This window comes from Phyllostomus hastatus, unplaced genomic scaffold (assembly GCF_019186645.2).
Source record: "Phyllostomus hastatus isolate PE091 unplaced genomic scaffold, TTU_PhHast_1.1 phas_scaffold_78, whole genome shotgun sequence".
In the NCBI taxonomy this organism is placed as follows: Eukaryota; Metazoa; Chordata; class Mammalia; order Chiroptera; family Phyllostomidae; genus Phyllostomus; species Phyllostomus hastatus.
In genome coordinates this window covers 47,173,279-47,199,963 of record NW_025334041.1, presented here as the reverse complement: position 1 = coordinate 47,199,963, position 26,685 = coordinate 47,173,279, and the positions used below count along the sequence as shown (strand labels likewise).

Sequence of the window (26,685 nt, the reverse complement as noted above, 5' to 3'; positions counted from 1 at the left end):
TCAGGAAATTATAATGAACATTAAGTTTTAATCTATAAATTAGGGTTCTGGTTTACTATTTCATTCTTAAGTGACAAAAATGATTCACTGAGCCATATTTTTCAGGGCTGGCAAAACAGAAGTAACTAAGGGTTGCATATCTGTTCATTACAGCCTGTAACTTTATTACCCAGGAGTCTCAAATTATTTAGTATGTTGAATCTAGTTGTTAGCAATTCTTGTTTATATTTTAATTTGCTACATTTAAAATCTTCATGTAGAGCCAGGCTAGTTCTACCTTAAAAAAAAAAAAAACACCCCTCTGCTTAAAAGAAATGGTACTTCCTGCTTTCATAAACAGTCATGTGCATAGTTTAGCGAGGCCTGATGCCTCTGGAGCTTTTTCCCTTTATAGCACCATTGAATCCCAGTCCTAACAGAACTACTGCGAATCTTGTGGCCTCATTTTGAACAAAAGGGATTAGAGAAGAAAAAGCTCTTGATATAAGACTTGAAAGCAAGGGCAGGCAATCTTGGTTGTGAATATTTTCTGATTTTTCCAGAAATCAAGCAGAAGATTGAGCTGCTGATGTCAGTTAACTCTGAGAAGTCGTCCTCTTCAGAAAGGTACAGCTACATCTCTTGCATGAACAATTAATGGTGTAGCATTGCTAAGAAACAAACCAGGACATATTTTTCTCTTGTCAAGTTTGCTATATAATGTATTGTACTGCATGCTGGTCATTGTGCTGTATTGAAGATGTGTATTTGGGCAAGCCGTTCTGCTTTTACAAAGGGTAATTGATTTTTTAAAAAAACATAGTGAAGCCTAATCAGCTGCAGCATGCACACCATAACACAGCAGACTGCTGGTTGATGTATGACAGCTGTTGAAGGCTTTAAAATATAATTTACTTGGCTAAAAAACAAACAACTCTTGCTTCTTTAAAGGAAATGCTAGTATTAGATTTTTCTCTCTGTATTTTGACATTGTTGCTACACAAAATTACCGACACTATTTGTAAGATCTAGGTTAAAAATACTTGACTTTTGGTTGTAATAAACATTTTCTTATGTGGAAAGGGAGTGTCATTTGTAAATAGCTTAGGAATTGCAAACCCACAGATTAGTCACATTCTGAAAGAGATATGATGCTTCTTCAAGTCTGTGCTAGGAAATGGAACAGTCACTGCATGCAGTAATGGTTCATGCCTGCAGGTAAGGACAAAATGACTCAAGTATTTTTAAAGCAATTATTTTATCTGTCAATCAAATGATTTACCAGTAAGGAGATAGTTCCTTAAAATGGCAATTTACTTAATAAATAGAATTAATGGTATTTTTATCTCAGGTCAGAAATGAGCCTATAGTTGCCTATTTTGCTATGTGATTATTGTGTTCACTTCTGTTTACCAAAATTTTGTATACTACATAATGTGTTAAATTGGGGTCCTTGGACATATAGTTGATACTTATCTTTCTCTTGATAACCTAATAGTTTATATGTAATGTTGGTATTTTGTATTTTAGGTGTGTTGATTTATCTTTTCTGTAGTTAGTTTTCAGGGTTATCTTTTTTGTTCATAGATTTAATATTTAGGAAAACATGATGGAGAAATGACTTGGGAGTAAGGAATGATGTAGGAAAAACACTGGGAAAAACATGTGAAGAACCTAACATGGTTAAAGGGATTTAATTAAAGTACACTAGTGTATGGAGAACACGATCTGATGACAAAATGATGACATTAAATCAATTTATTAGTATAATTAGGTGAAGGGCTCCTGGCTATAACTCAGGGCATTACAGATATGGATGATGTTACTGCTTTCTTTAGAGATTGAAAAAAGAAAAATTTAGGCACATTAATGTTTATTTTTATGTAGTTCTGTCTTCTGGTTTGTGGCTAGCCATTCGTTCTTAAGCATTCTATTTGCTGAGATGAAAATAATCTTTAGCCTTGTGAATGTTCTGCCAGTAAAATGGTGGTGATGGGAAGGCGAGAGGGTGGTTGTGTAAATAGTGAATGGTCTAGGAAGAGCATTCTTAATGGGATCACAGCAATAATTATGTTGACTGTTTTGAGTAGCATGAATTCTCTATTGATAAATTGAGGGTTGAACAGAATAGACTCATTATTGAGAAATTAGGAATGAGGGAGGTTTTTGATGGTTAAAATACATTCTTTTATGGAAAGAGTCTTAAAATATTTTGGTGATTACATTTATTTAATTATTTTTTATTATCATTAATTTTACCTAAGCTCTTGTGGTTATTTTTGATCAAAAGAGAGGATGCATGTGGCCATGATTTTAAAGTTTAGAAATCAGTTGTTATGCTTATAACAACTTGATATACAGTGTTACCAGAGCTTGCTTGTTTTGTTTGTTATTCTTGCCTTGTTTGATACTCCATATATCTTACACATATATTTGAAAGTTAAGATATGCTGACTTAATTAGTGATGAATGTGGTTTATGGGTCAGCTAACACTTTGCAAACATAGAAATTGTTTTATTAATATAAATATAGTAAAAATAGAAGTCCCCCTCCCTGTTTTTAAAGTCATACAATGATGAATAGTCAACTCATTTGTCTTTTAAATTTGTTTGGAAGAATCTGAAAAACAAGAATTAGAGTTAGAAAGAAATTTATGGCCTAGTAGCACTATATCCTGCCAGGAATTTAATAGCTTGTAGTGTCATGTAGCATTATCACCACATTCTTTAAGTCCTTATTCACTAGTTACCTAAATTTTAAAAGTCTTTGACTGGTTTCTTTTTTTTTTTTTTTTAATTAATTGCTTGAGGCATGACCTGAGTCTTAAAGATACTTGGAAGTTCAGATGGTCACTATTTCCATTACTGTTTATTGGTAGGAAGGATGAAGAAACCCAGTCTTCTTTAAAAAGGGAAAAGCTACTTGTTTGTAAAAAACCAAGTTATTTGCCACCATTAGTTTTGCTCACTGCTGTGTAGAATGGTCTTTTGGTATTTCAGGGAAGCAAGTGGAGAAACGACACTTGTAACAACAGTGATGTGCTGTTACTAATAATTTTTTTTATCTCTCATATATAACCTGAATTCCTTCACGGGAATTTCTAGTCTTGTGATACCTAGTATTTATTGGAAAAAAAAATTTTTAGACAATTTTGTAAAATGGGAAAAGCGAAACAAAAAAACCTAACTTTTTTTAGACTCAATTATTTTTCACTGAAAAATACAAATATGATTCACAATGTGATAATGGAATTTTGGAGGTTTTTGCAGGGTGCTAGATTAGAAAACATTCTCTAACAGATCTCAATACTACAGTGAAACTTGCAATTACATATTCACCTTTAACAAAAGAATGGAGGTCCAACAAATGCCATTTTGTAGGGAGGCATGAGGTATAGTACTGTTCTCTTCAGAACAGCAGACTCATAGGATGAAAACCAATGGGGTGACAAAAATTACTTTTTTGAGTGTTTTATATTTTGGAGAGAGATAAAAATGTCAACTTGATGTATTTTTAAAATTAAGGACAAAGAATGTTATTGAAGGAATTTTAGGAAAAGGATGCCTGATTTATATGTTATTGCCTGGTAAGAGGTAGATATTACCTGTTTCAAGATATTCTATGAATAAATATTACTACTAGTATTTTTTTTAAATTGAGTGCCTGTTGAATGAAAGGATGTATTCATCTTCAATATGTTAGGACAGAGTGACACAGTTTTACTTCCTCATCTACTGGATTTTATGTAAAAAAAAGTATATATTTGATGCAAAATCTAGGTTTTCAAATTTTTGTTTCTTGCCTTTTCCAATCTATAACACTCCTGGAATTTGGAAATTTGTGGGGAAGAGGAGTTACTGGAGTAGTAATAACAATAACAGCTATTGAAAAGATGGAAATCATCTATAAAATATTTTTAGATACCAGTTTCAAGTGAGGAGAGAGGACGCAATTAGAAATGGCTGCTGGGAGGACTTAGACAAATCATCCCAGAAAGATCCTGAATGGACAGAAAGCACTTTGCTGTACTAAAATTATTGTCAAACTGTATTGCTACTTCTCCAGGAGTTAACTCATGAACAAAATTGGATGACTCAGTGTACAAGAGGTGATCCCAGAGTGCACAGAGCCACGATCCCAGCCCATCTAGACCGACTCCAGGAAGGGCTGAGCAGTTTGTTAGTTGAGGGGCTGGAGAAGCTGAGACTCTACACTCATACTAAGCATTGCACGCACCTGCTGTTGTTCAGTGTAAATGTAAATGGCTGTTTTTGTAATTAATAGACTTTACAGTCAGTCCAAAGTTAACTAAATATCAGTGCCTACGAGGTTTGCATTTTCTCAGGGAATAGAAACTAAAAGGATCATTTTTTTGTGTGTGTTTGTTTTTTGACTTTTTTTTGGTGTTAAAAGGGGTCCTTATACTAGAATAAAGAAGAAATAGTAGCCAAGATAATTCTCATCTCACATAGCTAGCACATATTTGAATTGGCAAATTGCTAGCTACTGTTTTCAAGAGAAGGGTGAGAGGAAGAAAGTATAAAAATATTTACACTGTGGCCTATATTTTAACAGTGCTGTATAAATGGGATTGGTGTGAAGTAATAGGGATTGTATGTTGTCCCTCCCCCAGTAAAAGGACATTTGAAACAGGTAAAGAACCTGTGCTATTTTGTACGTGTGTTTTAAATTCCTTTTCTTATTTTGGAGACTCTTAAAGTGAAGAGTAAAGGGCATATGATAATGATGTGTGGTTCAGAAAGAAAAAAGAATCCTGAAAGAATAAGGAGTAAGGGAGGAGGAAAAAAAAAGAATGGGAGGTGAAGACAGAAGGGAATAAAGGATATTCAGTGGAAAAGGATGCAGGGCCAGGGTATATTTTATTTTCTCCATGTGTCTGTGGTGAACTAAGTAGTCATGGGAGGAGAGCCAGACTTTGTAGAAGATCCTCCATTGTACTCCTCCTCACACTCCCACCTCTCCCCCACCCCCACGCCATGCCAGCTCAAAGGGCAAGACAGACAGTCACTGAGAACTGTTTTCCTTTCCAACCCCTACTCTGCCACTGTGGGCTTTGTGTCTCTGTTTGTAGATGGATGTATTTAGGTTGTGTGTATTTTTTCCTGAGTGGTGAGATGAGATGACAGTGGCTGATTGTGTTGTCTTCCCTTCACTCCGTTCTTATGCCTTCTTTTGTTTTTATTTATTTTTTTGTAATTTTTTAATTGGAGATATATATGGGAAAGTGCACAGGTCATATAGATGATTATGAAATCCAATTTATTGATTTTTTTTCTTTTAGCAGTTTATATTTTATGTGTATCTGAGAAATCTTTGCCAAGCCCAAGGTCACTAAGGTTTTCTGCTAGGTTTAATTATAGAAGTTTGGGGCTTTTAATATTTAAGTCTTGATTCAATTCAGGTTTTAGTATTAAGGTAAAGATTGAGATTATTTCTACATGACTTTTGAGTTGTGTCTGTTTTTGAACATTATATATAAATAAAAACTCTCTGTATACCCTCTTGGTCTGTCTTCTCCCTCTGTTACCTATGTGAGATTCATCCATGTTTTTGTGTGTGGTTGTAGTTCACTCAGTCTCATTACTGTATTTACCATATGAATATATCTCACTTTTTTAATCCATTCTTCTATTGATAAGCATGTGGAATGTTTGCAGTTTGTGGCTATTAGAAATCGTGCTGCTGTGAGCATTTGTAAACATTTTGGTTAATGGACCTATGCATGCATTTGTCCATTTGTCCATTTGTGTGTTCTAGGAGTGCAGTTGCTGAGCTTTAGTGGACATTGCCAGTTTTCCAAAGTGAATGTGCGAATCTGCACTCTGACCAGCTGTGCTCCAGGTCCTTGTCAACTCGCTCCTGTGTATTCTTTCTCTTCCTTTCTCTTACCCCATTCTCTCTCTTCTTTTCCTGTCTCTCTTTTAGCATTCTGGTGGGTGTGCCAATGTGACCCAGAGATGGAACATTTTTGAGGAGGATTACAAGCAGATAGGGGAGTATTTCTGAGTATTGACTTCCAAGAAGGAGATGAGAATTAGAAGCTTAGCCCAAACAGGAACCACAGGGTGTAGTAGTTATCTGAGGCACTACTCTCTCACTAAGGATTCTAATCTCTTAACTGGGTCCTTGAGGCCTCTGGTGTTAATGCTGATTTTCTGACTTGGTTTCAATAGCATAACTATTTCTTCACTTAAACCTATTAGAAGGCTATCATGTAAAACAGAAAAAATGTTTGGGTTGTGAAGTGGGTAAGTGATCAGAGCCTCAGTTCTTGGTACTCAGCCATCCACCCTTGGGAACCCCTTCAAGAGCTCGCCTTCTTCACTTGAAAACCCTGGCGGGAGGGAGGCCTCCTTAGGTCTAACCAGGAAATTAAGACATTTTTGACATGTTCCAAGTGTTAAATTTTGTATTGTTTATAGTCTTTGAAATTTTTCTGTCATATGCCTCTAAATAAAAGTGTGTTATCTTTTAATTTCAGTTTAAAAAAAACTGGAGAGTTATTTGAGTTTCCTTTCTGTGGGTCATTATTTGGTCTAGGTGCAGGAGTTTCTCAATTATTTTCTTTGTTATCAATTTAATTTTTGGTCCTGTTTTCTGATTTCCTCTTTGGCTGGTTGCCACATTACGGCCAGAGCAAACTTTCAGAGCACAGGTCACTCTGCTTTGAAGCCCTTTGGCTGTCTTCCCATTGTTCTTGGCATAAAGGTAAACTCCATATCCATGCCAGTGAGCATCTGAACTCTCTAGCCTAGTCTCAGAGTCCTCTGACTTTGGTCGTGTCTCTCCTGCCTGTTGTTTTGCTGTTGACACCCCTCTCATCACAAGGAAGCCCTGCCTAGGTCAAATTACGCCTATTACAAGCCCTTACAGAAACATGTACCTCTCCTTTGTAGCATTTGTCACAGCTGCTGTTTGACAGTGAGGAGTATCAATGACATATGGTTCACTTACTGGTTTACTTACTATGAGCCCCAACTTAGGATCTCAAATAAAGAAGTGCTTTTCTCACAAAATAGTTTTATTTTATATAATCATTTGCAACTTACAAGTTATGAACTTTGTGGTAAGACTTTTACAGTATAGGAAGTCATCTCTTTTTATGGTATTGGCATAGATTAATAAATTATAGCCATGTATAGTCATACATAGTCTATATATAAAATCAGATGTAGTCAATTATAGTCACAGGCTAATTTTACTGTTATAAAGTGTTAAAGGTACAAATTTTAGGTTTTCTGTCATAAAAATGCACAGTTCATTATTACATATATTTTTATGTACAGTGTACATATATATTTATATATACATACGTTCTTTTAATGTACAATGGAATTAAAGTAAATTTGAACACTTTATGTCTCTGTGCCAAACTAGTAGTATCATACCATAGCCATGTATTTCCCAAATGTCAGGATTTAGTGTATTACCTTGGTGCTGTTGTCATGGCTGTACTTCACCCTCTGCTGTTAATTTACTTAACATCTTGCTTTTTAGTTTATCTTTAATTGTGGTAAAGTGTATGTAACACAATTTTATAGTGCCTTAACTTTTTTCAATTACACTTGGCATTTAATATTATTTATATTAGTTTCAGGTGTACAGCACAGTATAGTGGTTAGACATTTATATAACTTACAGAGTGATTCTACACTGCCCCCTGCATGGTTGCAGTATCCCCTTATAAAGCCTTTTTAAAGTTATTTTTTAAAAAATGAATGTTAGTATCTTTATCAGAACCAAAGAGTCAGTATCATTTGCCTTTAAAAAGAATTACTGTTAAATCCTGTCTAGATTCTGTTGTCTGATAACGGCTTCAGGCTTGAGCCATATGCTTCTCTGTTTACAAGGGAAATTAAACTGGCAAGTCTCATAAAGGAGCTTAAAAATGTGTTAGCACCAAAGTAAGACCTGTTCTTTGATATACTCAGATGGAAAGAACCTTGGGAAAGGAGTAACTTTCTCAGTATGTGATTAATTTTAGTTCAATACCAAATCCTAAGTATCACCTAAGAGCATTTTGTATTGGGTTGGCCAAAAAGTTCATTTGGTTTCCCCTGTAAGATGGCTCTGGTAAATGCTAGTTGTCTTTAATTTCATTCAAAACAGTTTTTCTGGATTGTATTGTGACAGCTGTCATATCAGCATGCATTTAAAAAATTATTAAAATTGGTGAATTTTTGTGTAGCCATTTAACATTGAAGATGGAAGGAAGTATGCAACATATTTGGCATATTTTGCTTTATTATTTCAAGAAAGGTAAAAACAGAACTGAAATGCAAAAAATGATTTGTGTCGTGTATGGAGAAGGTGCTGTGACTGATCAAATGTGCCAAAAGTGGTTTGTGAAGTTTCATGCTGGAGATTTCCCGCTGGATGATGCTCCATGGTCGGGTAGACCAATTGAAGTTGGTAGCGATCAAATGAAACATTAGTTGAGAACCATCAACATTATACCACAGGGGAGATAGCCGACATACTCAAAGTATCCAAGTCAAGCCTTGAAAATCATTTGCACCGCCTTGGTTATGTTAATCACTTTGATGTTGGGTTCCACATAAGTGAACAAAACCTTGGTGGTATTTCCACATGTGATTCTCTAAACATAATGAAAACATTCCATTTTTTGAACAAACTGTGATGGGTGATGAAAAGTGGATACTTTACAATAATGTGGAAAGGAATAGATTGTGGGGCAATGAAATGAAGCACCACCAATCAACCATACCAAAGGCTGTTCTTCATCCAAAGAAGGTGATGTTGTGTATATGGTGGGACTGAGGGAGTCCTCTATCATGAGCTCCTTCTGGAAAACCAAATGATTACTTCCTAAATACTGCTTCTAATTAGACCAACTTAAAGCAGTACTTGATGAAGAGTGTCTGGAATTAGTCAACAGAAAACGCATAATCTTAACATCAGGAAAATGCAAGACTGCATGTCTCTTTGATGACCAGGAAAAGACTGTTAACAGCTTGGCTAGGAAGTTCTGAATCATCTGCTGTATTCATCAGACACTGCACCTTTGGATTTTCATTTATTTGGTCTGAACAAAATTGTCTTAATGGAAAAAATTTCAATTCCCTGAAAGACTGCAAAAGGTACCTGGAACAGTTCTTTGCTCAAAAAGATACAGTTTTGAGAAGATTGGAAATATGAGGTTGCTTGAAAGATGGCAGAAGGTACTGGAACAAAATGGTGAATATGTTGTTCAATAAAGTTGTTAGCAAAAATGGAAAATGTGTCTTTTAGTTTTACATAGACCAAATGAACTTTTTGGCCAACACAATGTATTAACAGTGGCATACACTTTTCACTTGGAGAGCCCCCGCCTTCCCCCAAATGGTAGATTAGGGAAGTTTTGAACAAATGTGAGCAGCTATTATAAGAATAATAATGACTGTTGTACAATGAAAAAAGATAGTTCTACTTTTTAGAAAATCCTCACTGGAGGATATGTGTATTGATTTTGAGGGAGAGAAAGAGAAACATCAGTTGGTTGCCTCCCGTATGCGTTTTTGTGGGGGATTGAACCTGCAACCCAAGTATGTGCCCTGACTGGGGATCAAACCTTCAGCCTTTTGCAGTGCTCCAACTAACTGAGCTACCCAGCCAGGACAAAAATAACTGTAGTTATAACAATCATATTGCAGATTTCCTTTGTAATAGGATTCTTTATTTGCCAGTAGCTGGAAGGAGTTAAGACTAATTTTAGTGTAGATTACATTTGTCATCCATTCATCATCTGTCCATCCATCCAACATTTATTAGCAGTTGCTATTTGCTAGCGTGCAGTGATTTGGAATTTAGGGAACTGCAAAGGGAGGACAGAAAGCATAGGATCTTTAAAGAAGAAGCTTTGGTAGGTGGCTTACCTCTGTGAGTGCTGAGGCCCTGTATCATGGGCACTTCATAGTAGGAGCCCCTTTGTACTCCTTGAAAGAATTACACATAACCAGCAACTGTATTTTGGGGGAGCTGTGGTGAAGACTAGAGCTGTGGTGAAGGGGTTACAAACGTCTTGCTCACTAAAGGCCACTTAAATGAGTGGTGAGGGCCAGATGGAGACTCTAGACAACTGGAGACCACAGCTCCATTTAAAGAGGTAGCTGCTGATTACTAGTGTTGAATACAGGTCTTTTGCCAGCTCCTGTGATTTTTAGAAGTTGAAGGGGGTTTTTTTGTTTGTTTTTGTTTTTTAATGTCAGATCTCTCTTATTTTAAATGATGGTGCAAATTAAACCAAAACAAAAATGAACGAGCCGAGTACCTGCTATCCACATTCAGCTCATGGTAACATTTTTCTGCTGTGCTGTAGCACATTGATTCACAGTTTGTAAGCAATCGCCCTGTACAGACTTACTGTAAAGGAATTTCAAATCCTAAAAGTACTAAGCAATATCTGCAGATTGAAGGCACATAAGTCAAATTTTGTCATGCTAAGGAGTATGTATATCTCTGGGTGTTTTTGACATTTTAAATATGCAGAAACACCAGTGATGACTGCTTCAATAACCACATGCTAAGACCAGCATTTAGTAAGATATTAACTGTGTGGAGTGGGAAGGGCCCCCCCAAATAGTAATTTCTTAAACTGGGTAGTTGTTATTTTTACTTATTTATTATATGAATATTTATTAAATACTGATTGTGGTAGAACTTAAACTTTAGTAAAATAATCTGAAAGTTACAGAAGTGGAACAGTGGTCTGTTTGCATAGATGCCACCTCATTCTCTTTCTGTTTTCCCTTTTTTCCATCTTTTTTTTCCCTCCTTTCCCACAGCCCTCTCCCCATTAAAGACTTTGAGTCCAGTTAGAAGACTACCTCCAGTGCAGTAGAGAAAGGGTCAGAGAAAATGCAGGTCAGGGTAGAAGGTTATGATGGAAGAGAGCCAGGTGCACACCCAGATATGTGGCATTTGCCTTACAGCTACTAAAAAAAGTGACTCTCAAGTTTGGCTTTAGGTTTCTTGACAGCCAAACTAAAGAAAAAAGTAACATTGCTCTTATTATCTATAAGAAGAAAATATACTAGTTTCTGTAGGAGAACCAAACCTTTTCTCTAACTGAATTATGATTATTTAATATAACCTTTTTCACATATCTCAGAAGGTATGTTAATTTACTTTAGAAAATTCAGATTAAAAGAATACAAAAAGCAGCATGCTTTTATCATTAAAGGTCAGTCATCATTAATTTTTTATTTTGTTTTTTGTTTCAGTGGAAGTAGATATATAAAAATAGAGTAGATATATTTTAACATCATTACCAACAAGAAAATCCAGTATCATACTGACAGATTATTTTGTAATTGGTTTCTTACATTTAACATGCCCAATTTTTCATATTAAATAATCTATAGCATTATTTTAAAAATAGTATCATTTTTAAAGGCTGCATAGGACTGAGTCTATGCTGTGGATAGATGTACCATAATTTTATTTATTGAGCTTGGTCTTAGAAATGCAATCACTTGCAAAGCCAATGTGTAAGGCTTTTTGATAATGAATATTAAAGTTTCTCCAGGAAGGCACGGCTTTGCACTCTCACAGGCAGTGTATAAAGGACCTTTCTCCTTACACCCTCAGTTGGGGTTCTCAAAATAGTCTCTTTTTGAGTATTGTAAACATAACATCGAACAATATGCTAGACAGTGTTGACTTACTAGTCCCTCTGCTCCTTAGCTCTTTCTTTCCTGTAGTAAAGCCAAATGTTACTGTGGTACCTTCATTGTTTCATAGGGTATGTATAAATAAGTGAAAGCGAAGTCGATACAACTTGAACAAGATACAAGACACAGTATGTTCTTGTTTTCAGTCATGCATTAGGAACCTCCTAGGGTACATTTAGTGTTTATGCTAATGAATCTTAATTTTGTAGGGGATTTCAAGAAGTTACATGACAAACTTCAGACAGATGACAAAACATTAAACATAGATGGTTTCCTTTTTTATGAAAGATGTTCAGGAATTAATATTCCCCAACCTCCCTTGTTAAAACAAGGTCTTGTAGATGTTAAGTATTCACTGACTTTATTGCAAAATTTAATCACCTTTTTGGTCAAAATCTTCCTTTTGGCAAAATATATCTTTCTTGCTAGATTTTGGGGTTGGGTGGGGGAGGCAGGAGTGTGCCTTGCACAGCAGGAAGACTGGAATCTAAAGCCCACATCCTCAGGTAGCCATTGCAAGCTGAGGAAACAGCATGTAAGAGAGTGAAATTCCATAAGACTTGGGGAAGAGGTGGGGGAAAGGATGGAAAAATAGGTGAGAGAGGGGGAGGGGGGGTTGTTTGTACCCGGGTAGCAAGGATTTAGTGGTTAGATTTTGAACTTTATGCTGAAATTTACCAAGAGCCATTGAAGGAAGATGTTATGCCTATGTTCAGACCGTGTACATGCTCCTGTAGGTATAAATTAGGGTCTTAAGAAAGTCTAAAGAAATGCATTTTCCCATCTAGAATGGATGGGTTGCATCATATGCTGCAGTTGGCGGCAGAATGTTACTTACTTGCTCTAGAAATGGCTGGAAAATTATAGCAGTATTTACCATTTGAATGACAGTGGGCAGATGAATTCCTTGATGCTATATTAAACATTGAAATGGATTATCAAGAGAGGGTATGAAATATATTTCTCTCCAAGGCTTTAAAAAGAGGGTGGTCCCTTATTTGTTTAGATGGGTAGAGATGTTTCTTTGTAAAGACAGGTGATTGGCTTATTGAGCCTTCAGGAATTTTTTGTGTTATGTATGATAATCATGACAGGATTTCTGATTTATAGTTAATAATTTGAAATGTTTGTCTGAAAATGTTCTGTCAATTTGGGAAAAAAGTCTTTGATATATGAAGTGTCACTTACATAAATTGTTTGAAATAATCTATGCCAGTGCTGTACAATAGACTTCCTGCAATGATCTAGAAGGATCCATAAAATAGACATGGTTAACTGAGCATTTGAAATGTGGCTACATGGCTGAAGAACAAAATTTAAATTTAAAATTTAATTTAATTTTAATTTAAAATTTAAAAACCACTAAACTTTATTTTCAGACAAGAATGCCAATGAAGTCTTGTTATTTTAACCTTTTTTCATTTATAAAAGTGTATTTTCTTCATTGTTATTTTTCTTTCCTAAGCTCCATCTATCCCATTTTTATTATATCTCTCTTCCTATGCTGACAATATTATACAGTTTTATTTCCTTTATTTTAATTCAGATTGGTAATTTGGAAGGAATTGTATGCTCTAGTTATTTGTTCTTTGATAAGGTTATTTTTTCCCCTTTAAGGGAGAAGAATGCCATTAATTATCTGCCATCACATTACTTAACTGAATTTTAAGTCTTTTTAATATTCTGCTAATTTAGCAGTGTCTGTTAATTGTAAAAACAATTTAGTTTTCTGAATCTTTGGTTTTAAAGGAAGAGATAAGATGAGATAGATAGACTTCTAAGTGTATTAATCTGATTAAAGAAATAAAGATAAGTAGATGAGTTATAGTTTATGGTATTCACTACACACACACAAGGGCACAGATTGTTCTCACTTAGTTCTTCTCATACCTGTTTTAGCCAGAGTGTGCACACACACACAAAATCCAAAACGCTGACTTGAAAATCAGTTCTTGTCCCCTTCACCAGCCTGTTTTTTTCTGACAAGGTTTACTACTAATTATTGTTACACTCTTTGGACCCAGAATCAAAAAGGACATCTTGTTTTCGGGGCCAGGATAGTCCTTAGCCTGCAGGAGGAGCCTCTTTAATGTGGTCCTGAAGAGGTTTACAGTTAGGTTGAATGTTGTTACATCTATTTATTGAAAGGGAAGTCTGATGGCATTAAACTTAGAACTGTGAAGGAACAATTTTTGTTGTTGTTCAGCTCACTCCTTTTCATTTTCTTAAGAGATTAAAATAATGTTTTCATTTTTCTAGGTTTTCAGTTATAATTTGACAGTTGGTGTTTGAATAAATGAAAGATGACTTTAGAGGAATCCTTGGCTGCCTATAATATAATAAACACCTTGGTCTGTTATATGTGATTTTTTCCTCAGTTTAGGACTGTCTGGGCTTTTGTAGTTGAAGTGAGAGAGTGTATTGGTTTACTGCTGTGGTGATACCTTGGTACCCATCCATTTCAATATAGATGCAAATATTTATTTCAAAGTAAACAAGTCAAGTAATTGTGTTTGTAATGAGTTGTGCAATGTCTGGTGGCTCATCCTTACTTCCTGTTCCTTCACTGCTTGTGCCCCTGAGTAGCTTCTGCTGCTGTTCTGCCCTAATGTCAGTCATGTTTCCAGTGTCTGCTTAGGCCCTGCTTAGCAGCAGTCCACCTGCCCTGAAGAAAAATACGGCAGTTATTCTCTGTTTCTCTCAGAGTTACTATAAACTATTTAATGGCTAGTGATGAAAATTGAACTGATTATCATAGCAGTAAATAAAACTTAGCTGCTGTTCATCTACCCAGTTGTTTAATGAAATCACAGATTTTACAGAGAACATTAAAAAGGCCTTCTGATTCTCAGGACAAAATTATTATGGTGGATCTATTTGTAGAATACTTTTAGATGAATGTGAATCAAGCACTTTCCAAGAAATTTCTTCAAACTTTAATGTTTTAAAAGTGAATCTACTGAAGGTAGCTTTTTCTAAAGATGAGGTTCTGTCTGGTTCCTTGATTTGATTGGGTACTTTCTGTAGTTTTGACCTAAAATTCCCCACTAAGTGTCCAGTGGCATCATGCTGTGCGTGTGTGTAAAGTAAAACTGGCATATCTCCAAATGTGAAGTTATAATTTAGTGACCGACATTGTGATCCCCAGTAAGTCCAGCACAGCCAGCCTTTTCAGCAGTGATGCAGCACATCAGTGTTGCTTTTCTTGCAGTGTTTGCATTTAAGGGTGTATAAAAACAAAATAATGTATTTTTAAACACTAGGAAAACACTTAGCTCTGTGATATGGTTAAACTTTTAGAGGCACGTGGGCAACAAGAGCTTATAGAAGGAAATTGAAGATTTATACATCATGTGTCATCATAATTCCAAGTCATACTGTTGAAAAGAATGTTGGAGGAATCACCACATTGTCTAAATTCTTATGTTCCCTCAAACTTTAATATATTTGAGATTGTGGAAAGTAAAAGTACATTTGTCAATGCTGTGGTTTGGTTCTTTTTTTTTTTTATTGTTTATTCTATTACAGTTGTCCCAATTCTTTTTCCTCTTTGCCCTCCTCCACTCACCCTATAGCAATTCAGTTCTAATGATTCATTTCTATAAACTAATCTAAAGCATTTAACTAGTTCCTTTGACCAGGCATATGTAGATGAACAGAATGATAAAAGCATCATAGCAAGACTTGAACTTGGGAGGTTCAGTTTGTCCCCCAATCTTGTTTTATACATAATGAAAACTGGTACCTCAAATGGCGATGTGATTTATCTAAGGTTCCAGGTACGATTGGAATTTAGAGTATTGAAACATTGAACAAAGGAATTGATTTGACCAGTTTTTTTTTCTCTCCTTTAAGAACATCAAGAATGCTTATTTTAAATTGTATTAGTACTAGTATTTTAAATTATATAGTAGTTTTATTAGCACCACTCTAGTCAAAGAGCATGGAGGAAATAACTTAAATGCCTTTTGTTTTACAGCATATTCTCCAGTTCACTACTAGTTTAGTTTAGTTTTAAAAAAATCCTTGTACCCTGGCTGGCGTAGCTCAGTGGATTGAGCACGGGCTGGGAACCAAAGTGTCCCAGGTTTGATTCCCAGCCAGGGTACATGCCTGGGTTGCAGGCCATAACCCCCAGCAACCACACATTGATGTTTCTCTCTCTCTCTCTCTCTATCTCCCTCCCTTCCCTCTCTAAAAATAACTAAATAAAATCTTTAAAAAAAATCCTTGTAGATGTGTAGGGTAGGTGGTTCTTTTTCCCACTTTGTAGATAAGAACACCACGTATATGATTTCACAGTGCCGCGTAACCAGTTTGTGGTCAAGGTGCTCTAAAAGCCTTGTTTTGTAGCTCTGACCTCTGTGCCTCAGGTTCTGGATACCAAAGATGCCAAGCACTTTCATGTACAAGGGGTCTTGAGTCAGGCCGAGTGCATTTAGTGAGAGTATGTGCTCTTCATCTTTAGGTCTTTCTCCAGTAACTTCAATATGTGAGCATCAAGAAGGCAAATAGATTAGGAGTGCCAGCCTTGGCCTTGAAACAGAGTAAATATAATGAGCACATGTGGGCAGAATTCACTTTTTTTTTGCTATTTTCTACCCTTTTCTTGCTCATCCTGGTTTGATATAAAGATTTTTAACCCCAAATCTCTGTTTGAAGAGAACTATGCAATTTCTTTGACAGGAGGACGCGTTTAAATGTAAATGTGACTCTGACTCCCCCTTCCCCCAACAAAATCTGTTTCCTTTAAGTGGCAGCAACCTTCTCAGGAGATGGTAAAAAAGGTTGTCTTCAGTCAGTTCAGATACCAAGAATTAAACTTTTTCATTTTAGTTGCTGTTTAATACATTTTGTTAGGCACTGTTAAATCGTCATATTTTGTAGTTAAAATCTTTGAACAATCAAGTGAGAAGCCAACAAAAGGCTTAGCCTTTTGGTATGGTACGTACACAATTCTACATTAATGTTAGACATTAATAACACTTTGATATCAGTGATGTGCATAAGGTTATCATCATTAACTTCATATCATTCTCCTCTTCTTCTTTCTCATCTGTCATTAATGCCTAACATTCACTGAGTTTGGAACCTTTTTTGAGCCCTCTTTCAGTTAGTCCTCATTATCTCTTACCAGTGACAACTTACCCAAAGTCATAGAGCTAATCAGTTTAAAAAGTGCCCCCTTTTACAACACAGTGTACTTGCGCTTTATCTGTAGAGAAAAATGTTTAATGGCAGGAAGAAAGACTTTGGTAATATACAATAAAAGAAAGATTTGTTAGCATGAAGACTTGTGCTGTAGTTACGAGCCCATGGAGACATGATTTTGATTGCCAGTTCACATGGTACTGCAAGTACTGGGCCCTTCTGTTTTCTCTACAAAACACTGAATTTGAATGCCCATAAGGGAGATTCAGGCCCACTCCAGTAGAACCAGGACCCAAAATTTATTCTTGTGCATCTTAATGCTGCACGCTCACCTAGCTGATTCTAAAGGTATTTCAGCTGTGAACAACTCACATAACGGGAGAGGCCTCCTCTGTCTGGAAATGTCCCTTATCAGCAGATGCACTGATGTACAGTCAGTCCCTTTTCTCCTGACAGTTCAGGGCATGTGAAAGATTGCCTTCACTTACTAGATGCCTGTCTAAATTGGTAAACTTTGTAGTTGATAGTCTTTAGTATTGAAAATACCTGGTTGTAGAATGTGTAGATATGTTTAATACAAAAGGTGTATGTCTTTGGTTAGGGAAGAATTTGGGACAGAAGATGAAGCACTAAAAGTGATCCTTCTCGGTTTCTTTGTTTGTTTTTTTTTAATCCAAATGTCAGCACCCCTGCTCCCAGGGTCTCTGTTCTAGGCCTGCTCTTCTTATATGCACTTTCTTCGTTTCCATGGTGTTGAATACCATTTGTGTGCTGATGAGACTCCAAATTTATATCTCTAACTCTTTATACTGAGCTACAGATTATCTAGCTGCCTACTTTACATTAATACCTAAATTCTGTTGAGACCTCAAATTCAACCTGTCCTAAAACAAACTTATTATTTCCTTTAGTGTTTCCTGACTGTGCTGATAGGTAGGTTATATGGCCAATCTCTTGTAGGGGGAGTTGTAGTAGGGGAGTGGGAGAGGGAATAAACAATTCTTTTGGTTTATGGCTACCCATAGGGGCTCTGGGCCCAGGACAAAAATTATCCTTGGGTAACCTGCTTCTCTGGGTTTAAATGGACATCTTAAATATTTTTGAAAGACAGTAGAAGCTAACAGGAAACTGTAAAGTCTATATAAGGGTAGAAGGAAGTCCCCTACTCTTAGTCAGGCAAATAGTGAGGGTTTTTGCTGATGTGTATTTGTAACTTTCAGGCTTTTCTTTGCAGCAGCTGGTGGAGCCTCAGTCCTCTGTCTGCCAGACTTCTTGCTCATGCTCTTCTCACCTGGCAGGCTCTGTAACCGTGAGGCTCACCGTGACTGGGCAGGCCCTACTGCCTCTAAAGTTTTGTCAGCTTGCTTAATTTAATTTTAGAAAGTGAATGTTTGTAACTCCATGGATTCAAAGCCTCAGCATTGTCTTATTTTTCCTTTCAGTTCTCATCTACTTGATCACTAGGCCTATTGATTCCTTTGCACAAGTCCTTTACAGACCTGTCTGCTCTCATCTGCCTTTGTTGTACTGCTTTTATTCAGCTATTCCTCACCTCTGGCCTCCAGTGCTGCTTAGTCTCTTTCCTGACTGCCACTAACCTCTTCCCTTTGCCCTTAATACCACCTCCAGGAACACTATTCCTCAAAGAGACTTGCACTGTAGCTTAAGAAATGTCCTCCCCAGTCTGGTGCTCTTAATCTGGAGCTTCTACTGATCCACCATCATTGGTCCTGTCAGCCTTCATGACAGGGCCTGCCCTCTGCCTGGACCTCACTTTCTCAGTTTTGAGCCTCCCTCTCCTGCAGAGGCCCCTTCTCCTGTGTTTTCCTCCCAGTATGCTATTTATACATCTGTACTGAGAAGCTGCCTGTCACTAGACCATGAGAAACAGTGTTTTATCTGTCTTCATGTTCCTGGTACCTAGCACATCATCTAGCCTACATAGTAGGTACAAATGATTATTTGAATAAAGACTTTGACTTGCCAATTGGTGTGGACATTTTCTCTAAGAAAAAATTGTCCCGTCTTCCCCCCAGAAAATACTGGACAGTATTTTGTATCACTCTCTTTTGAAAAACTTTGCTAAATAATTGTTTTTGTAGCTGTTTTAACAAGCCTGCCTGGGCTCAGAAACCTTAAAGGACTCCCATTGCTTTCACTGAGCAGCTTCTTTTTGGTAGTACTATCCTTCTAGAAACACCTACCTGATGTTTGAATTGCCCATGGGCCATGAGCCCCAGAGCCTTGGAGGCACACACACAGCTAATGAATGGCAGAGTTGGGACTTCAGTGTAGGCCACCCATCTGTCTCCTGCTCTTTCCCTTATATCTGAGTGATGCCAGCAGCTGGAATACTAGCAGAGCTCCCTAGATTGAATTGAGAAAATTTTGTTTGTACCAGTTCTCACATTTATATTTAGGTTATCTGATGAACTGCAGGTATTTATTAAATGGGCTGTAATGTAGAGATAATATATTCTTTGTAATTAAAATAGAAAATTCTGTACCTTTCTTCAAATTCTGAGTGTACTTTAAAATTCTCAACTTTGTTCACAGACCTGAATTCACCATTTATTATCTAAGTTTGTTTCACAAGTAAATTTAGGGTTTTAATTTTAATCTTGTCAACTTTGCTCCTGTGTCAGTTGCTGACCTGTAAAATGACTCATCCAGACTTGGAAAATTAAGATTAGAATGAATGTAAAGATGTCCAGGCTTTTTGAGCCATGGCCATACCTTCTTATCAGAATAGGTAAAATACAGAAGTAGAATTATGTATTGAAATACTACTCCCTTGTCAAGCTTTAAGCCTTCATAGCTTTCTGTCCTTACACTGAATTTACAGCTTTAGTCAAGCCAAAGGGTACTTTTAAGAATAGGAGATCCAGCGTGCCTTAAGCCTCACTAGTGAGCCCAGTGGCTGTTGAGCTGTCCAGTTGGCTGCTGCAGACCAGTCTCAGTCCTCTCTTGAGTGGATTTGAGCTAAAAATAGATCATTCATTTTGGGTTGGCAAAGCACAAGCTCTGGATTGTTTTCTGTTGCTTGTTTCAAATTAGAGTTTGTGTGTGTGCCTGTGAGTAGATCTTTGTGTATATAGTGGTACCTAAAAATGGTTACCTTGCTATATATATACTGTGGGGCTTTATCTACTACACCCTATGCCTTGCCCAGTAAATTTCCAGTCTCTTCCTTGGAAGCAGACGTAGGAAGAGGGGGGTATACATCAGATAACTTAGATCTCTAAAATGGAAGGGCCATTCAAGATCATGTCGTTTATTGTATAGATGAAATACCAGACCTAGAAATGTTTCCCACACTCAGCCAGGTGATAATGGTACCATTTGGAAATGATGGTAGGAAATACTTAATTTTTTACTTAAAAAAATTAAAGATTTGGTCTTTGGGTTTGGAGTAAGGTTATGCAGAATATGGCAGACTGTTGACAGTAGTCCTGATGACCATTTCCTGGTGGGGGGTGGAGATTTCCTTTTACTATTTTTAAGCCTTTTCATTTATCTGCTTGAAAGGGGTTGTGGAGGGAATGACTGAAAATGTACTTTCTTGAGAAGTTGTCTGGTTATAATGCTGGGAGCAGTGTGAAGGGAGGGAGAAGAGTTGCAGTGGAAACAAAAGATCATGTCTAACTTGATCTTTTTTAAAAAAGTATTTTTTATTGATTATACTGTTACAGTTTTCCCAAATTTTGCCCCTTTATCCCCACTCCACCCTGACCCCCCAACCCTCCAGCATTTCCCCCCACTTTGTTCATGTCCATGGGTTGTACATATAAATTCTTTGAGTCCTCTGTTTCCTATACCATTTTTTATATCTCCCCATCTATTTTATGCCTACCAATTATGCTTCTACCCTGTACCTTCCCCCCCATTCCTCCCTTCCTCTTTCCCACTGAACTCCCTCTGTGTGCTGTCCATTTCTCTGATTCTGTTCCTGTTCTGGTTGTTTGCTCTTTTGTTTTAGATTCATTTGTTCATAGTTCTGAGTTGTCATTTTACTGTTCATATTTTTGATCTTTTTCTTAGGTAAGTCCCTTTAACATTTCACATAATAATGACTTGGTGATGATTAACTCCTTTAACTTGACCTTATCTGAGAAGCACTTTATCTGCCCTCTCATTCTTTTTTTTAATGAAAACTTTTTTTAAAAAAGATTTTATTTATTTATTTTTAGAGAGGGAAGGGAGGGAGATAGAGAGAGAGAGAGAGAGAAACATCAATGTGGGGTTGCTGGGGGTCATGGCCTGCAACCTAGGCATGTACCCTGACTGGGAATTGAACCTGCGACACTTTGGTTCACAGCCCATGCTCAATCCACTGTAGGTCCTTACCTTTCATGACTTTGAATACTTCTTTCCAGCCCCTTCTTGCCTGCAGGGTTTCTTTTGAGAAATCAGCTGATAGTCTTATGGAGACCCCTTTGTTAGGTAACTGTCTCCTTTCCACTTGCTTCTTTTAGGATTCTCTCTTTATCTTTAAACTTGGGTAACTTAATGTTGATGTGCCTTGGTGTGTTCCTCTTTGGGTCCAACTTCGCTGGGACTCTCTGGGCTTCCTGGAAGTCTATTTCCTTGACCAGATTGGGGAAATTTTCCTTCATTATTTGTTCAGATAAGTTTTCAATTTCTTGCTATTGTTCTTCTCCTTCTAGCATGCCTGTAATTCTGATATTTGAATGTTTCAGGTTGTCCCAGAAGTTTGTAAGGCTCTTTTCACTTTTCTGAGTTCTTGTTTCTTCCTTTTCTTCTGGATGGATGTTTATTTTTTCCTTATGTTCCAAACAGTTGCTTTGAGTCTTGGTTTCCTTCCTGTCACTTTTGGTTCCCTGAATATTCTGCTTTATTTCACTTTGGGTATCTTTCAGTTGTTTTTTCATTTTTCAACCAAGCTCAATCAGATCTGTGAGCATATTGATTACCAGGGCTTTAAATTCTCCATCAGGTAGGTTGGTGATCTCCTCCTCGCTTAGTTCTCTTTCTGAGGCTTTGCTCTGTTCTTTCATTTATTTGGGCCATATTTCTTTGTCTTGGCACAGCTGGTAGGTTGTAAGGGGTGGGGGGCCTCGGGTATTCACCAAGGCAGGGCAACCCTCCTTGCTGTGTTGTGGGGGAGGGACCAGAGAGGGAACAGTGTGGCTCACATACTCATCTCTAGCACATTTTTCAATGGACTCATGTGAGACTGGGAGTTTCTCCCACTGGGACAACCCCAGCTGTAGCCCACAGTCAGCTCTGAGTCTCAGTTCCCCCCTTACTCAGCCCCTCCTGTGCAGCCTGGAGCTCAGCAGCCAGTCCCACCCCCACGGTGTGCCGCGTCTCAGGGTTTTTCTGAGTTGGCCCCCAAGGTCTGTTGCCTTACCCATCTTGTTGTTCTGGTTGATTTTTTTCTTTAATTCCAATTTAATTGGTTGTCAGAGTTCCATGCAGTTTGATTTTCTGGTGCTTTTGGTTGTTTATTGATTTTAGATTGGTTGTTATCCTCCTTTTGGTTGTGTGATGAAGCAAAGGGTTTCTACCCACGCCTCCATCTTGGCTGGAACTCCCCTAACTTCATCTTCATCCTGTACAAGAGTCACCATTTCCGATAAAGGAAGGGCTTGTCTGGTGATGATTTATAGAATTATGGAACTGAAAGCAGCAAGATATATTGGAAAGAATATATGGATTTTGGAGGCATGGTTCAGAAGCTAAATCCTGACAAGCTACCTAATTTCTTTTAAGTCTATACGTTTTCCTGATCTTTAAAATAAAAGTGATAATGCTGACCTCACAGGGAATTGTGAGGATTTAAGGAGATAATAAATGTAAAATGTATGCTCAAGAGGTGGTGGGTGGTACTGTTTATAAGAGGAAATTTGGCATAGAGAAATGATCGCATGCTTTGTAACCAGACCAGATTTTCGAATGAGCTGGTTTGCTGAATTGCTTTACCTTGGGTAAGTGGGAAACGTTGACTGGCCCCCAGTTTCTGTATCTGTATGAAGCATATAAAATGATGCATACAAGTTGGGTAATCATGAAATTTACCTGAAATCATATACATCAAGTGTCTAGGACAAGATAACCATTCAATAAATGATCTAGGTATATGCTGCAGAGAAGAAATGTCCAAATTCAGCCTAAAAGTCCTGTTATGCACCATAATTTGTCTTTATCTAATTTTGATATCAGAATTAGATTTCTCAAAAGCAAAATTATAAAAAACATTTACATCCCTTCTTTACCACACAATCTCTTTAAAAAGTTACTTTGTTTTGTATTCTGACATTTTTGTACTTTCACTTACAGTTTTTACATATTTTTGCCCTTAAACTCTTCCTCCAATTTGGCAAGATGATTCTTGAACATTCTGTAAAAGGCAAATAAACAAATGATAAAAATAAAGCATTATAGGCTGTGAACTGGAATTGTCTTGGCAAAGGTTACTTTAAGCATCTGAAACATTTAGCTTAATATTTGGTAAAAATGTATGGTAAAAATACTTGATAAATAATCTGGTTAATAATTTAAGTAATTAAAAATACTTGATAAATATCAGGTTAATAATTTAATTGTAGTAATTAAAGGCATACAATAGCCCTGGCTGGTGTGACTCAGTGGATTGAGCATGGGCCTGTGAAACAAAGGGCCATGGGTTCGATTTCCAGTCTGGGCACATGCCTTGGCCGTGGGCCAGGTCCCCAGTAGGGGGCACAGGAAAAGCAACCACACAGTGATGTTTCTCTCCCTCTCTCCCTCCCTTCCCTTCTTTCTAAAAAATAAGTAAATAAAACTTCAAAAAAATAAACGCCTACAATAAATCAAGAGCATATGTATAAAACAACATATGAGAAAAATGTATTTTTGGAATAGTGTTCTTTGTCATTGCCCAGAGATCTTTCCCCTTTTAGAGACAAGTGGGGTTCAAAGATCAGATGTTAGATCACCCTATATGTCTATGTTTACTCTTTCAAAGTTAAATTTTTTCCCTCTCTCCCTCCCTCCCTGCCTGTTTGTGGTTTCTAGGATTTATATGTAAAGAACATTGTAAACAAGGAAGAATATATGGCACTTTAAATGACATTTTTATACCTTTTCTGTGTTGTTGGGACTCAGTTTAAATAACTTTCAAAAAAAATTTTAGAGCGAGGAGAAGCTAGGGGAAGAGAGAGGGAGAGAAACATCATTGTGAGAGAGAAACACCTATTGGTTGCCTCTTGTTATGCTCCCTAGCTGGGAACCGAACCCTCAACCCAGGCATGTGCCTGGACTGGGATCTAACCAGCGACCCTTTGCTTTGTGGGACTGTTTGTATATAAAAATTATTTCACTATTGCTCCATAAAAGGATAAAAATAAGTTTATAAGCTATTTACTTCTGACCTTTTTAGTCTGTGCTCAGTGTATTTGCTCTAGAGGTTGAACTTATTTTACTGTAGGTAAAATATGATTGGTGGAGATGCAAAATGAAAGCAGGGTTCATTTTTAACAAAGAATACGAAGAAAAGAGGTGAGGAAATAAAGAGCAGTTGCTGACCAAGGCTAAAAGCAAAGTTTCTAGTTTAAAAGGGGAGAAAAAATTAATCTCAGGGAACTCTAGCTTTCTAATTCTTATGATCATGTACCACTGCATTTAAATCTGTTCCATGATTTTTCATACTTTAAAGCTTTTTCTGTTGTTGCTTTATACTGTAGAGTACTCTTTCTATATCTCACTCTACCTAGATTTTGTTAATTATGTTTTTAGTTTTTACTGTCTTCCCATTACATGTTGTCGAATCCTAAGAGTTTATTTGAAACAATATATTTTGATGTTCAGGCTATTTTCCCTCTCCAGCCTTCTTAAGGGGTCTGGCTCAGGTATAGGGGGAAACCCCCCAAAAGATGTATTATTTGGGGGGTGACAAACTGAATGTACTGCTTCAGTGGTGCCTTGATAATTCAGGGAAGATATTCAGTGTGGGCTTACTTCCTGTGCAAAGTCAAATTGTATCAACATTTTTTCTAAGTTGAGAAGGAAGGAGTGATAGCTATATTTTGTATTTGCTAATACTAATTAAAGTGTAATTTTTTGTTTTGAAAGTTTTAATTAAAAATTTGGTTTGGTTAAAACATAAGTTGATCTTCTTGTTCCCCTTTCTGCCAAGTGATAAATCATGCTAGGTAAGAATTTATTATTCATAGTCTCTTCTGATGAACAGGACTATTTCCAGAGTAGGGGTTCATAACCAGTAGGTCACATTATTCAAGTATGCAGAGCAACTATACACTTGAGTTTGCCTGGGATAGCTCCAATTTATGTGTTTTCTTGACTTATTAATAGAGGAGGGAGGGAAAGAAGCCTTTTCACTCTCACAAGTACATTTTTTGATGGATTAGGCGATCACTCTGGCTTAATGATGCCATAGCTCTCCAGTGCAGTTACTGCGTCCACACCTTTTTTCTCAGGAGTCAAAATGTCCATTCTGGCAGAAAGCTTGGAAAGATGTGCTCCAAAATGGTTTAGGTTGTTTCTGTGTAAGTGGTGGGGTTATAAATGATGTCACTTTCTTCATTGTACTTATCTATTTTCTAAGTCTCTACTAAGTAAGATGATTTTGTTACTAAAAACAAAGTAAAACAACTAAACAATTTTTCAAAAATTGTTTAATTTTAACAAAAATATAGACTGTGTAATGATTAAGCCTTATCAGGCTTCTGCATTCCAAGTAATACAAACTGACTGTGGCTTTTTATTTTATTTTATTTTAATTGTTCAAGTACAGTTTTCTGTTCTTTACTCCCATCCCAGCCCACCCACCCATCCCTTCCCACCTCCCTCCCATTTCCACCTGCCCTGACAGTCGCTCTTTTAACTAGAGATAAACTTTATTGGAATGATTGAAGTAGGCAGTGGAACAACAGAAAAGCTAGGGAACAGATGGAGAGGCAGCAGCCACTGTCATGCTACTGGGATAGTCTTGGGGCACCGTGGCTACTGGACACACCCTACCTATGTAGCTGGGACCCTCTAGCTATGAGTTTGCTGCCTGGTACCTTGAGCCTGTCCTTCAGAGTGGTCGTCTTCCAAGCTGAGCCTGGGCCGAGGGCCTGTGCCTTGGTCTCCCAGACAGACCACATCTTCCACTCCAAGATGCTTTATGGTTTATGGTGACTCCCTTTCTTACTATCTGCTCACAACCTAAAAGGGATGAGAAAAATAACGATAGTCTAGTTATCTTGATATCCATCTATTAAGAATTTGAAGGAGGCACACAGGGCCTTTAAAGAGAATTTGCTTTGACTTGAAAATGATTGTTAATTGCCACTAGTTGGAGCCCCAATTAATGTTGCTTTGCTGTTGCTTTACCCAGCAAAATTTAGCCATTACCTAGAACCCCTTGTCATTTGTCTGGTTGGAGGAATAGTTATTTACGGAGGGGCTGATTTAGCTATATGCCTTGCTTTTAACTCTGGGTTATTTTGCTCATGAGCTGTGTCAAACCTAATAATACTGTAGCTTTTTTAGTGTTTTCATTGTCAGAATGTACTGCTGCTGTTATTGGCTGTTAACATTTAAATGCTTTTGCAGCCTGGGCTGCTGTGGCTCAGTTGGTTGGATCATTGTCCTGTAAACTGAAAGGTTGTGGGTTCCAGCCCCTGTCAGGGCACATGCCTAGGTTTCGGGTTCGGAACCCAGTCGGGGTGTATCCTGGAGGCAACCAACTGATGTTTTTCTCTCTCATCAATGCCCCTCCTTTTATCTCCCTCCCCCTTCCTCTCTCAAAGCAATGGAAAAATAAATAAACAAATGCTTTCCCCACAACCAGTCCAAGACTTAAACATTTATAATGAACATAATACCAAGTAGGCAAAATAGAAATATCTT

At 37.2% G+C, this 26,685-nt stretch overlaps 1 protein-coding gene across 7 annotated transcripts in view; it reads left to right on the top strand.

Annotated features, from left to right (window-relative positions):
* The window catches only part of SRPK2 (SRSF protein kinase 2), a 243,460-nt gene that overhangs the window by 95,958 nt on the left and 120,817 nt on the right, over window positions 1–26,685 (top strand). For 5 of the 7 annotated variants that reach the window (XM_045828329.1, XM_045828332.1, XM_045828331.1 and 2 more), the window contains one exon: window positions 543–606. The exons of the other annotated variants lie outside the window; for them this stretch is intronic. In XM_045828329.1, coding sequence (XP_045684285.1) covers window positions 569–606 — 38 coding nt within the window. In that variant the 5' untranslated portion in view covers window positions 543–568. The remainder of the gene's footprint in view (window positions 1–542; window positions 607–26,685) is intronic. 7 annotated transcript variants of the gene reach the window in all.